Source organism: Castor canadensis, chromosome 17 (assembly GCF_047511655.1).
Source record: "Castor canadensis chromosome 17, mCasCan1.hap1v2, whole genome shotgun sequence".
Lineage (NCBI taxonomy): Eukaryota > Metazoa > Chordata > Mammalia > Rodentia > Castoridae > Castor > Castor canadensis.
Window position 1 is genome coordinate 62816252 of NC_133402.1, and position 14995 is coordinate 62831246.

General features: G+C 38.7%; 1 protein-coding gene across 4 annotated transcripts in view; it reads left to right on the forward strand.

Moving 5' to 3' along the window:
- U2surp (U2 snRNP associated SURP domain containing) overlaps window positions 1-7959 on the forward strand; it is a 46187-nt gene extending 38228 nt beyond the window's left edge. For all 4 annotated transcript variants that reach the window (XM_074059517.1, XM_074059518.1, XM_074059520.1 and 1 more), the window contains 4 exons: window positions 1558-1668; window positions 3803-3921; window positions 5377-5553; window positions 6576-7959. In XM_074059517.1, coding sequence (XP_073915618.1) covers window positions 1558-1668; window positions 3803-3921; window positions 5377-5553; window positions 6576-6714 — 546 coding nt within the window. In that variant the 3' untranslated portion in view covers window positions 6715-7959. The remainder of the gene's footprint in view (window positions 1-1557; window positions 1669-3802; window positions 3922-5376; window positions 5554-6575) is intronic.
- The last annotated feature ends 7036 nt before the right edge of the window (window positions 7960-14995 follow it).

Genomic DNA, 14995 nt, shown 5'->3' on the forward strand with positions numbered 1-14995 from the left:
GTCCTTTAACATTCAAAACGGATTTACCAAAAGTACATTGTGTAGAACAGAACTGCTTCTGGTGAGTGAGTGAGTGAGTGAATGAGTGAGCCATTTTACATTGCTCCTTCTTTCTTTTTCCTTAGTCTTAACTACCTTTTAAAAGTGTAAATGTTTCATTCAAACATGAAAAACTGCCAAGAATTTTTAAGATTTTTAGAAGGGAAGACGGAGATAACCTTAAAGCTCTGACTGTAAAATGCATTTTACAGAAGTGAAATTTGGTTAAAAAAGAGCAGAAATTGGAGAACTTACAAGAAACATGAAGTCTAAAATGAAAATACCACTGGGTGAGGGTGAGGGGGAAGGCTGTAGCCTGTTTCCATTGTATCAGAGCCTCATTTGTAATGAAGAGGGGGGAAAAAAGCCTAAAATAAATAGGTGTTGCTTTTCCAATGTAAATAAAATGCTGTTTGGCAGACGTTCCGTTTAAAGGACATAGGAGTATCTGAATGAAACAATGTATGGTGGTAGCCTGTGCAGGAATTTCATGAGACAAGACTGTTTCCTCGATGTCTTTGTGTAAAACAACATTGGGCACGTTTGGGACAGCGATACAGTGGTATGACCCAGGACCCTGGTGCTCCCTACCTCCGCCTTTGACATCCTGTTTCCCTGGTGCTTGTCACCTTGTTTGCCCTCCCATAGTTCAAGAAGAAGGAATTCTCACCTTTGTCAGTCTCTAAATTTAAAATGCACCATGACTTTATTCTTTTAGTACAAAATTTTAGTATAACTTAGTATAAAATTTTAGTACAGAATTTAGTATAAAATTCTTTTAGGATAAATTATATGGAATGGAATGAGAAAGTTTTATAATTTTTTTTTCCTCAGTATTTCTCGTATTGTCTTAAAAAGTACATTCTGCTGGGCGCTGTGGCATACGCCTGTAATCCCAGCTGTTCAGGAGGGAGAGATCAGGAGGATCGAGGATTAAAGTGAAAACTGGGCAAATAGTTGGTGAGACCCTATCTCGAAAAACCCTTCATAAAAATAGGGCTGGTGGAGTGGCTCAAGGTGGAGACCCTGAGTTCAAGCCCTAATACTGCAAAAATAAATAAATAAAAAGTGCATTCTCAATATAAGTGAGACTTTTCTTTGTGTCAGCTGATGTCCAGTGATGAGCTGCGCTGTAAAAGAAGTAAAGTCATTAGATGGTGCAGCCCTGTGTTTGGTCATACATGAGTTGTAACCAGTATACTGCCTTTTACAAGGCTGCTGAATTCATTATTGCTGGCTTGGAGAATAAATAGTCTCTCAAGTGCATGAAGCACAGGTGGTGGCTTTGGAGCCCTCTTCACAGTGGCTGTGCAGACAGCATGTGTGGGCTGATGTGTGACCCTTGCCTTTCGCATGACTGGGCTTGTCTGTGACAAGTGGCCTTCTGATGAGAGAGTCTTATGTTGAGGCTGTTGTAACTGAGTCCTAATCAGTTACCATTTTGCTGTAGTAGCAAAGCTGTGTTTAAAAAACGGTAAGTTGTGGAAATACCTACTTTAACAGTGTTTTATTTCACAGCTCAAAGTAATGAAGTTTCAGGATGAATTGGAATCTGGAAAAAGACCTAAAAAACCAGGCCAGAGTTTCCAGGAGCAAGTAGAACACTACAGAGACAAACTTCTTCAGCGAGTAAGGAATAAGTTTATTTAATAATAAGCATTTTCCATAGCTAGTTACTTGACTTGCTAGAACATTTGTATATTGGTATACTTAAGGAAAGTGTATTTCAAATTATGTTCTTCGATGTGTACGTGTCAAATACTGTCGACAATCAGGCCTTCATTGGAAATTTGATGTTTTAAAGCCACTTCAACATAGAAAAGAGATCTTAGGGCAATAGCACACTACTTTATTCTAGTATTTCCTGTGGACTAGAAGACTAATCCTGGTAAGTGCATGCCTTCAGAACAGGAGCACATATTCGTGGCAGTGACACAACAACAACCCTAAGAAGAGGCACAGAGACAAAGATGGAGGCCGGGGTTAGGAAGTTCATTTAGAACTTCTTTCCCTCTGCAAGGAAGGGGCAAAGGGGTAGAATTCCTTACCAGTGAATTCATGCTTTCAAGCAACTTTGCATTCTTTTGCATAACGAGAGGACTATACAACTACGCAGAGGGTTTTAGAACCAGCGCCCCATGTGGTTATTACTGAGAGAACACTGGAGTTGGGCTGGGGCAGTTATTTAACCCATACCTTGACTGTTAGAAAGAGAAATGGTGAAAAGGGAGCTTGCAGTCACTATGAAGTTGTGTTAATTTTCAGAACTGGTGATGGGAACAACCTGCTAAAGTGACTGCAGCTACACAGATCTATGGAATCCTGGTCCCATTCTGCTGTGTTCCTTGGCTTTTCTCTGTGGAAATGGGTGGATGGTCCCTAGTCTTGCAAGATTGTTAGACAGTAGCTATTATTATTACAAGCACTCTACATTATTGAATTAAAGTATTTTAAGTAGGTAACAATAGTATAGTTTCTGTAAAATATGCATCTCAATCAGGAAATAAGTTTCGTTATCAGCAGGAAAATATTCTACAGATGATTAGAGGAAGTCTGTCTCCTCAGTGCCGCTTCTAGAACGTGTACACTCTGTTGTATTTAGAAAAAAAAGGTAAATGAGATTTCTTGAAAGATTCTAATTGAGTCCCTTTGGAATGGTGGTAGTTACTCGTCTGCATGGAAAGGAACACAAGATGCCTCCTGGTCCTACTGTTAGTAAGCTCAAAATAAGCACTGCATGAATTCCTACTTCAGTCTCCTTGGCTGCATTTCTTCAAGGTGCATGCCAGGGACCAGGGGACCAGGGCCATGCCACTGTCCCCACCTGATTTTGTAAATAAGAGCACATCCCTGCCCGTTCAGTTAGAAGGTGGCTTCTTGCTGCAGTGGCACAGTTGAGAAGCTGTTACAAAGACTGTGTGGCCTACAAAGCAGAAGATGCTTACTGTCTGGCTCTATGCAAAAAAAGACTGCCAGTGTCTAGTGTAGGCTTTTTTAAAAACAAGAAGAATCCGCTATTAGATAGCTTTTCTGATACATACAAATCATAGAGAAATTCCTTTTGTTAAAGAATTAAATAGGGTTTATGGGTTCACTATCTGTAGCCACTCCTTAATTCTATTATCAACAGAAAATAGAATTTCAAGTGAGAAGTGGGGATGAGCAAACAAGTGATTTTTTTGGTTCATATGATATCATTGTATAGTCAGTTTATAGTTTTACAAATTAGGGTTTAAAATTTCCTTTATAAATGGGTACTTGTTTCTCACTAGTAAAATCTTAATGGAGATTATATGAATAGCCATTCCCACTGTAAGTCTGAATTTTTTTTTTTGGTGGTTGCTGGGTAGCAGTGGGGAAGACTCTTGATGCTTTGATCAAAATCTTGACTTCAGTGACCATGGTGACCACGAACAGTATCATCTTTCTGGGTGTCTTTTTTCATCTGTCCATTGAAGATACTCTGTTCCTAGGGGTATTGCAGAGGATTGCGTAAGATGGCATATGGAAACCTTCAGACCCTGTGTGGACTATGATAAGCGCTCAGTAAATACTTAGCTGTCCTGCAAATACTATTCAGCCAAGTAGAAGAAATGGCTGGAGTTCCTGGAAGGGTAGATAGTTTTTGAAAATGAAAATTGTATTGTACCTTAATTAATGTTTAAAAAAATTGTTTCCTAAAAGAGAAAATAAGCTTACAGAAGTGGAATTAGCCTATATTGATATTTTTTAAATAACTACTTCCTTTTAAAAAACAAAACAGGAGAAAGAAAAAGAACTAGAAAGAGAACGAGAAAGAGACAAAAAGGATAAAGAGAAGTTGGAATCTCGATCCAAAGACAAGAAGGAGAAAGATGAGTGTACGCCAACAAGGAAAGAAAGGTACAACATTCCTCATTTAATACGTTTACTGGCTCCAAGATTTGGAGTGGTATTTCATTTTATGTTTTCCTAATTGATACCAATAAACTGGATGTGTTTTTCCCTGGCAAATAAGTTTGGCTCCTGCCTGCAGGAGACAGAATTAGCTGAGAAAACAGGGCAGTTAGCAGCTTTTGGTTTAAGTGACTAGGACATCATTTCTTTATGTGGTTCATGTGTCTTTAGCCTGACTTCACGTAAGAATTCAGTTACAGTATTAGGTATCAAGCCTGAAGCTTGAATATCCTTGGGGCCTCCACGCTGAGCATTTTTTTTCCTGTCTCTATGCTGAGGCTGCTCTGCAAACTCAAGGAGACTGTGCACCTAGGCCACAGTTAAGCCTTCAGTCATCGTCCTAACTAAGCACTTTGCTCTCAGTTTTTATTTCTTTCACAGTTCCTAAGTCTCTAACTTAGTGAAAAAAATTGCTTCAGTTAGCAGAATTGAGGTTTTCCAAACTATAAAAACAAGTGAGTGCAAATAAAAAGCTCTGACTTGGTCACTCTATAGATGTAAATAACAAAGTTACACTTATTGGTTAAATTAAAAAAATTTTTTTAATTATTTTGGCATCATTTATAGGCAAGTTGCAAGAATAGTATAAACAGTCCTTGAATGGTCTTCACCCACATTCCCCAGATCTTAAAATATTTCTGCTTTAGCTTTCAAATCTTCCTTATCCACTCCACATCCATCCTTACAAAATTTTTGGCCAGTATCGTTCATTTCCGCTCTCTCTCGCTCTCTCTGCAGTACTGGGGATTGAATCTAGGGACTTGTGTTTGCTGGGCAGGTGCTTGGCTATTTTTGAGACAGGGTCTCTTCATGCCTGAGCCACCCTGGACCAGGATCCTCATTTGCACCTCCCCTGTGGCCAGAGTGACAGGCACATGCCACCATGCCCAGATTTTATTGGTTGACGTGGTCCAGCCTGACCTTAAACCTCCATCCTGTCGATCTTTGCCTCCTGAGCAGCTAGTGCCCAGCTGCCCCATTGTCCTAACCATACTCAATCTCAGTAATAGTATAGATGAGAAAATTTGCTTGAAGAACTTCAGTTATCCCTTCCAGAAACCTTGATTAAAATTTGTTAATCATCCCAGTAGTCTCTCTTACAGCGAAAGAAAATGAAGTATAGCTGAACTCAGTTGTCTCTTGGTGAGCCTTTTTATTGGTGGTTCTGTGGTTTGAACTCAGGGCTCAGTCACGTGAACCACTTGTCTAGCCCTTTAGCCAACCTGTTTTAAGACATGCTGGTTTTTCTGTAAAGGACTTTGAGTGTTGTTGGAGTGTAACATTGAATGGTTAGAATAAAGGTAGCGTAGACTGGTAGAAATTAATAGCAGGTTTAGTGAAGGGGAAATGGATCTGTGCTCCTTTGCTCACCTATGGAATGTGTTGGGGCTTTGTTCCTAGGAAAAGGCGGCACAGCAACTCCCCCAGCCCATCTCGCAGTAGCAGTGGTAGAAGGGTGAAATCCCCATCGCCAAAATCAGAACGATCAGAGCGCTCAGAAAGATCTCATAAAGAAAGCTCTCGGTCCAGGTCGTCTCACAAAGATTCGCCCAGAGATGCCAGCAAGAAAGCCAAAAGGTAAGCGCAGGTCGTCATTTCCTTGTCATTCCTCCAGCTCTTGAAAATAAATTTGGTTGGCAGGCGGGCTTTTTTTCTTTTTTTTTTTGTAAGATTTCTACATCCTGTCCCAGTCTCTCTCATGACTCAAGTATAAGAAGGCTTCCAGCAAGCTAAAGACCAGCCAAGAATTTCAAACATCCATTTTTGTTATGGAATGGGGTTGGGGGATGTGGAGGTGGAGAGGCCTGCTTTACTTTCATTCTGCTCCTTTGTTTTTGTAGAATAGTCTCAGATTTTGTCAAAGTTAAAAGAAAATTCACCCCCCCCCCCCATAGGATTATTAACAAGTTCGTGGGTAGAGATTTGTGGAAGTAAATGCCATAAATACTGTTTATCCCACTTGTTCAGTTACTTCGTATATGTTGTATTTAAACCTTTTAGTTCCAGAAAAGTGGTTCAGAAATGTTTTGTTTGGTATAACTGAGAGGAATTTTCCTGAGAGCTACAATTGCTTTATATGCTAACATTTAAAACTATCTTTAATAAAATTTTTGTATAATAGCTGGCTTTCTCCCGTTATAAGTGATACTTGAATGTGTGCATGGATGGGTGTGGATGTAGATGTGGGGGTGTTTTGGAAGTATTCATGAGCAGCACTTAATAAAATCATGCTGTCGTAAGTGAATGACACTGTAGTGGTAAATGCTTTTTCTCTCAAGGGTTCCGTGAGTGATCTGAGGCGTCACCTTGAACTTTAGCTAGTATATTAGTATATTAGAGGTTCAAATTTTGGGGGTGTCAATAACCTGAGGAGCTCATTCTCAGTGCAAATGCTCAGTAAAGCAGTTCAAACAAGCACGTGGCTGACAGTTATTAATGCAATGCATGGTAAACCTATGTGTGGATTTGAGAGGTTCACGGTCTCATTTCTTCAGTGACTTATGTGCCCGCTTACAGATCATTGTAGATAGTTTACAGATGTACAGTTTTGATTCCTGAGTATCTTGATATATTGGCTTTTTGTTTGTTTGCTTCCTCAGATCACCATCGGGTTCAAGGACACCTAAAAGGTCTAGGCGATCTCGGTCTAGATCCCCTAAAAAATCAGGGAAGAAATCCAGATCCCAGTCCCGGTCTCCACACAGGTCTCATAAAAAATCAAAGAAAAACAAACACTGACATACATTTTTAAGATGCTGTCACTTATTGGAAATGCAATTTTGTTTTGTGCCTGAATGGTCTGTTTTTTTTTTTTTTTTGTTTTTGTTTTTTTTTTTAAAAAACCAAAACAACAACAACAAAAAAAAATCAAATGAAAGAGCATTCCTGGGATTTTTGTTTGTTTGTGAATGCATGTATAAACTCATGAGTAACTGCATCTGTAGACCTGTCACTGTTTTATATTGTATAAATTACTTTCATTGTGGCTGTTTCTCAAGATGAAATTTTTATTGTGCTAATGAATTTCATCAGAACTGTGTATAATGGATCTGCTGGCAGTAGTAGTGTTTGTTTCAGGGTGTTGTGACTTAGCAAAAATAATACAGATGTCGTCCCCCCTTTTGTAGCTTTGACAATTTGAATTAGATTTCAAATAAAATCTGAACAGAAAACTATAATGTTGTTTTTTTGCCCACCTGGTGATATCAAGTTCCCTAAAGTCCTTCTGAGTCAATTTGGCACTGCTGTTGTGTATCTCACACCTAACGCACTTACAAGCCCCAGCGTTCAAGCAGCTAAAATTTTGTATTTAGTAAGATGATGATCAAAATTGAGGGACCTGAGACTCCTATGTAGCAGGCTTGCTTACCCATTTCTTTAATGAGTCTTGGATAATACTTATACCCAGAGATAAATGACTAAGTAGATATGACATGGTATTTTGCTGATGGAATATCTTGCTAAAACATTTCTGTTTTCAAAGAAGCAATATGATTTCAATATACTTAACCCGTGTTCTGAGCAACTATGTATTTTTAGAGGAAAATTATATCTCTTTTGATTTTTATCTTCTATCATGAAAAGTTTATTTATAAGAGAAATTTTGTAACTAGATCTGGCCATAGAATTCTTTTGTATAATAGTTGTCTTTTTATAATCTGTAGGCTATCTTTCAAACACTGGTATCTGAATATTTCTACAAGTTTATGTTTAAAACAGCATAATTTTTTGTTTTTAAGGATTTGGTTTTGGCTGTAGTGTGAGTAAAATTTAAAAATAAATGGTTTTCAATAAATTTAATACACAGTGGTTTGTAACTCAAGGTGCAAAAAGTTGACTTGAACCATTTGCAGAGTTGAAGTCTATTATGAATGAGAAAGAAATTGCTTCAGCCTGAGGAGGAAATGAGAAAGTTATGTAATGTTGATCATAATATTGCTATAAAGATGATATAATAAAGGGTTACAGAGACTTGAACTGACACTTTTTGTCAATCTCTCAGTATTTCATTGAGACACTTTATGCCGTGGTTTGATGTATTTGCCCTGTAATAGAGAAAGTAGGAAATGACTCTAGTATTGGATTGTTTTGATTTAACTTACTTACTTTAAAAAAATATTTTTTTAGCTTTTTTACTTAGTTTTGTGTAATTACAAAAGTAAGACACTGGCACCCAGGACTTGGGGAGTAGCTGCCTTAGCTGAGCAGTAAGGCATGCTGCTTCCAAACCGGGCAAAGCAACAGACTCTGTGGACATGAGCCAGTCACACGGGTCCCATGATTGTTGTTAGCCTTCACATACTGCTTAGGCACCATTCCCTTACTCACTCTTGTTTATCCATTTTGTTAGGAAATGGCAGTTCCCAAAAGTTGCTCAGAATTAGTATCATGAGCAAATAAACTTACTTGGTGCAGATATTTAAAGAGCTCTAAATATAGTTATTTAAAAGCAACATGTTTTTCTCTCCTGTTCACTGCTAAGGAGAAGGGAATTTTATATAATCTACCTGTCTTTGCAGAAGTAATAATGCTGGTGAGTTTGGCATTCTCATGCATTGGAATCTTGTATAGACTTAGAAATAATTGGCCAGGTAGCCATTTTCCCAGTCAAGTTATGAGACATGCCCCTTCCCTTTTCTCTCTTTCTCTCCCTCCCTCTTTCCTCCTTCTTCTTTTCCTTCCTTCCCTCTTTCTGTTTAAAAAAAAAAAATCCTGGGGAAGGACAGGTGAAGTGAGTATAAACTGTTAGGTTGGTTTGGGGTGCTTGTTTGTAATATTTTTCTTCCTTCAGTGGAGTTGAGCAGTTTTCTTTATCTGGATATCTGAATCCTGATACAGCTATCAGTTTATATTGCAGTGGATAAAACTGACTTCTTAGGAGGTAGAGAATTGCTTAGGCCTGTTAGAATATGTGTTCTGTAGCTGTTAGTGTGTGTCTTAGGTTATACTGGAGTTTGTTTTCTTGGATTGCACATAGTATTAGATAGGTATTTCCAAAGTTACTTTATGAGGAAACATCTAGAGAAAGCATGTTTAATTCCCTATAGATTGAGCTGGACATGGTGATGTATGCCTCTAATCTCAGCACTCAGGAGGCTGAGGCAGGGGGGATCATTTTAGCTCAGGAGTTTGAAACTAACAGGCAACATTTCTCAAAAAACAGAAAGACTAAATTTCATATTAGGTTCTAAGAAAGTACAATAGGATCAGAAATGGGTGAATTATAATAATGAGGCAAATGTTCTATCATATTTTTATAATAGTGTAGTATTCAATTATATCTTATCTAACCTAAAGAACACTGTTACATAGCCACAGTTCTAGAGAGGGTGATCTTGTAAGCACGATCTTCTAGTTACAGGAGAGACTGTCCAGCCATGTGATGGACAGCTGTTGTACTCTGCCACAGCCACTTGCAAGAGAAAATCCTCTGCTGTGTGTCCTAAAGGAATTCTGTACCAGGTTAATGCCACTCAGCTCCCCTCTTTCTTCTAGGAGAGAGGGAGAGTGTCAGTCTGTTTCTTACAAAGAGAGACTGTGACTGAGAAGGATGGTGTTGGCGAATCTTTTCTTTGACGTGTATTTCCTTATTATTCTTCATAAGGTGATGGGGATTTCTAAATTCTAACAGATTTGAGAAGTTATTGATTAAAGAACTAACATAACCCAAAACCCTGATCCGAAAGAACACTTTCACTTGGCTCAAAAGAGTTTTGGTTTTTCTGCTAAAGTTTGCAGAAATTACTTTGCCCGACCTAATATTTCTTTATTGCAGACCATTCCTGAGGGTTTACCCTGAGCCTTTCATCACCATTAGCAAGTCTTAGAGGAAATACATGTGAGTTACGTGTTTCCCCCAAACTTTAATCTTCTTGAGCACTTGAAGATACCCCGAAAGGAATGTTGAGCATGATAAATTTAGGTTTGTTAAATTATTCTGTACACATTTGCCTCGAGGGTGGTGCACGTTTTGAAAAATCACACTGACCATGATAACAGTTTGTTCTTGGTATTAAAATTAAGGGCAAATTAATCTCTATATTGCTAAAATGACTATTCTGATGACCACGACAGGATGATTTCTTTTGCAGAGAGTTGGGTTTTTAAAAAAATAAATAGTACGTATTTTAAAAACAAGCCTTTTTGTTGTTTTTCTTTCATATTTTAATGGAAAAGCTAATTGCAGAAAACTCAGTGAAGACACTGGTATAAGCGTAAAGGCATATGTGACTAAAATTCAAATTTAAGGGCTGGCAGAGCGGCTCAAGTGGCAGTGCCTTCCTGGCAAGCATGAGGCCCTAAGTTCAACCCCCTGAGTTCCACCAAAAACCAAACCAACTACCACAACAAGAAGCCTCACATTTGCAAAGTGTTTGGTGTCTTCATTTTTCACACGCATGTTTTAGAGTAGATTTTAAAGGAGTGTTTATTGTCCTTTTGACTCTTACTTTTGTTACGGACTTTCTAGGACTTAGATAATACACGAATACAAATCCCATGGGAAGTGCAGTGACAGACTGAAGGGAATGTGCTGCTGCTCCCTGTTGACAACCCTGAACATCAGTGTACGTGGATTCTGTGTATAATTGGTCATTTGTATGAATTTTATAGGTCAATTTCATGTGTAATTGTGCTTGGAGGGTTTGTGCTTTCCCTTTTCACTTTAAAGGCTCCTGTATGTTATGTCCCTGTTGATTTGAAATATCAAAAAAGACAAATTTTTAGAAATAAGAAGAATATAGTTGAAATCAGCTGGAATACTCTACAGGGAGATCATTTCTTTTGATGAGCTGAGTTTTAGTTTCTCTTGACGTAAGTTAGATTTACTGTGGAGCTGCTGACCTGATCACTCCCTTTATCCTTTTTCTACATGAAGATTATGTAGTTGTTAGCAAAACTTGTGGAGTTTCTCTTTTGTTTTTTCGACTTTTAATTAATAAAAATCTGCTTTTTCATAGTGAGTTTAGACTCTTGAGCTCATTTTGTCCATGTAACTTTTCTGATGCTAGCCCAGTAAGCCATCTCTGGTTTTCTACCAGGTGAAATAGGTTGTACCCACTTACCAGTTGTAGCAAACAGGTTGCCACAGTTCACTTTGAAACTGTAGCAAATAATTTCACATAGCCGGTTCTCTGTCAGGAAATTTATTTCCCAGTTCTCTGTTAAAAAACTTGAAATGTCATTTTGTTTATTTTATTTCATTGAGGGACATTTCAAATACAAAAAATGCGTAGTACAAGCCTCCATCTACCAATCAGCCTTTAAATACCAGCTTAATAGTGTGTACCTGCTTTGTTTTAAAAACATGACTACACTGTTACCACATTAAAAATATTTTGTGTTTCCTTTTTAAGAAAACTTACTTATTTTCAATTGTGGTAAAATGCTCTTAACAAAATTTATCATCTAGGCCATTGTTAAGTGTACAGTTCACCGTGTCAGGTGTATTTGCATTGTTGTGCAACCAATTTCCATGACTTTCATCTTGCAAAATTGAAACTCTGTACCCATTAAACAAGTCCCCATTTCCCTTTCTACCCCACCATGGACACATTCTGTTTTCTGTTTCTGTGAGTTTGACTACTCTAGAAAGTGAAGTCATACGATACATCACTTAATTAAAATGCTTTACCATTTTTACAACTTGGTGTGTGCTCTGTGTTCTCTTTAATGGTTGTGTCTGATGTAATTTCACATCAACACTTCGTAGCATGGCTTCCTAAAATGTACTTAAGAAGCAAGCTGAGTTTGAAATTGCACTGGATTAATATCAGTGACATACATAAACGCTTTTCTGATTTTATTTATTGCTTGGTGGAAAGGAAAGGAAAAATTTAGCATTAATAAACTTGGTATGCATATTAGATTCTCATTTTGCCACACACACAAAAACTTCCCTGATTTTGGAAAATGTTATTTTCCCCTGTCTTGGAATGCAGAGAGCGTATCTGAAATTGTTTTACAATAAAGAACTTACTCTTGATTTTTTTTTTTTTTTTTAATGTAATGTGGCGTACCATCGTTGATGAGGGAGAGGAAATGAAATGCCTGGGACGTGGAGTTCTATGTGGATTTGAACACCAGCTGTTCTCTGTTAAGCATGTGATCTTTTGGGATCTCACCTACAAAGTGGGGATGATGAGTTTGGTGATGGACAGGATGAAATAACATGTAATCACCTGCATGCAGTGGTACCCAAGTTAAACAGTCAGGGTCCCCGGGAACTGACGGCACGGGTAGCACAGCCTCAGTGCCTTTAAGAGACTTTAAAGTACTTGACTTACATTGGCTAACATGTTTTATAAACTTGGTGTTGGCATATTGATTGCATACTAAACACCACTTTACAATCTGCTGTCCCAGTCTTTTAGGTGACATTTAATTCCTAATCCCCTTGGAGAAAAACATTTTAAGTAGACTTTTAAAATACTTTTTACCAGTTGTCATTTTTTTATCATGGAATTCCACTAACCAAAGTTTCTTACGAGGAAGAATTCCTATGAAGGAAAGTCTCAAGTCCACAGCTGGCGTAGGGGGTGTGTGGGGAGAGCCTGTGCAGTAGTATGAAATCTGATGAAGCACTGACTTTACTTTCTTTACCCAAGATCAAAACCAAAAAGGAAAAATCTGAACAGATTACCAATTTTCAAGAAACAAGTGGATAGAGAATAATACTGAGAGACGTGAGGTTTAAGCCACGAGTGTATATTTGCAAGTTAAGAGTTTGCATTTTCAGATTGTGCAGGAAGGAGAAATGTACCCTAAAACTACTTTTAGAACACAGCTGAAACTATATAGAGTTTGAAAAGGAAATTACACTTTAAATCCTATTCAGAAATAGCTTCGTGAACATTGGCAAAGCCCCTCGGAGTTCTCGAAGCTGCACACCGTGTCTGGAGGAGCACAACTTTGTTGAAAACACCATTGGGGCCCTTCCCCTGCATCACAGGAACGTTGAATTTGAGAAGAATAAACGCCTCACTACAGACAGGCTGCCTGAGCAGCTAAATATTCCTATTATGTGAAGTAGTAGGTGTTTTTTCTTGTTTTAGCTCATCGTGCTGTGTAATAGCTGTGGCTGTGTACAGTCTAGTAAGAGCATTTAAGAAAGGGTTTTCCGTTGGCTTTTGGCTATGCTAACTCTTGCTTCCTTTTGGGGAAACTAAATGGTCTGGACCTGACAAAGGCCTCTGTCATGGGGTGCAGTGAGTTATCAGGAACCAGCATGTATTCTAACTAGGTGTCTTCTGATTGCAATAGCATTTAGCTAATGTGAACTTAAACCCTGCAGATTTCAAGTTCGTGTGTTGTGTAGATGCTTACCGTCACTTCTGATGATCCCATATATATATATATATATATATATATATATATGACCAGTACTGGAATTTGAACTCACGCTTGCTAAGCAGGTGCTCTACCACTTGAGCCACTCTTACCAGCCCCATCCTATTTTTAAAATGTTCTCCCCAGAAGAAATCCACAGCGCATCCAACTCTGTCCTTCGTACTGTATGTGTATACGTGCCACAAAGCAGAAATACTACTCGTGAAACATTTCTTGAGACGTCTGCACCTAAAAATACCAGTTTAATTCTGAATTGATTGCTCTGAAAGCAGGCTTAATTTGACTTAAATAGGTATGTTAGAGAAAGTCTTTAAATCAGGAAGGATCATTTTACTTGTTTGTTCTCATGAGTGACACAGAAATTGTCAAAACTCAGTATTCATTTACCTGTAATTTGGAATAAAGTCTAGGTGTTTCATGGTACTGGGTTTGAAATCGGCCTTGCGCTTGCTAGCCAGGGGCCCTAGCACTTAGGTACACCCCCATTCCTTTTTTATTTTCAGATAGGGTCTCTTCTGTCCTCAGAAGACTGTGATCTTCCTACCAATACATAACCTCCTGTGTAAGTGGACGTGCCACCATACTTGGCTTGTTGGTTGAGATATGGTCTTGCTAACTTTCTGCCTATGCAGGCCTCCAACTGTGATCCTTTCTGATTTCCATCTCCTGAGTAACTGGGATTAAAGGCATGTACCACCATGTCTGGACCATGTGCTTTCTTTGCAAGTATTTCTTGATAAAACAATGACTGAACACTATAGAGACGGAGAAGAATTTGGTGTTACTCTACCTGTGTATCTCAGAGCTGTACATAAGTGGCAGAATTCGGCTCTCTAGAATAGTGTATATTTTATATTTATTTACTGTTGATAATGTATCTTAATGATAAGCAGTTGGGATGCATAACGAGACACTGTCCTCTGTGAAGAGTTCATATAACCCCTTCCAGCGCCAGAGTTCATGCCTTAGCTACGCAAATCGCCACCTCAGCATTCCTTGCACCTCTGTCTCCTTAAGTAACTCAGATGCTAGGAAGAAAAACTTCCCGCTGTTTTTGGTGTCTGACCGCATACTTTGGCCCTTTGTCCGTCTATCTCCATGTGTCCTTGTCACACCCTTTGTGGGCCTCGCAAAGCTATGACTATGGAAGGTGGTTACTCTGTTGATGCAAACCCTTTATGCGACCAGGGAGCAGTCTGATGGCCTTTTGGAAGAAATGGAAGACTTGTCTTGCCCTTCCCACTTCCTCTGCAGCTTCTAGTTCTCCTTGCAAACAAGATAAACATGATAAACAGCCTGGTCTCAGCCAAAGTGGTATTTCTCTATAAACTGCTTATTTAAAAGTTTCTTACCTTTGGCCAAAGCCCTTCCCAAAGCAAGAAGACTGGGGCAAGGATACGAAATACTAAATGTCAACACTTTTGTAATCTGGGTGATGTGACTCAGCCCTTCAGGACCTTTGAACTCTGTGTGTGGAATATTTCTGTGCATGACTTTCAGACTTTTATCATCTTTAATAAACCCAGGTCAGCTCTCAGGGGCTTGATGAGACAAAGTTGACACAAGTTGATGTCTTCTTACAAACCTAGCTCTTGGTGTTGGGTGGCCCATCAGGACTTGGCCAGCCATGCAGCATACTTTATGGGCGCAAAGGCAGCCTACACAAGTGACA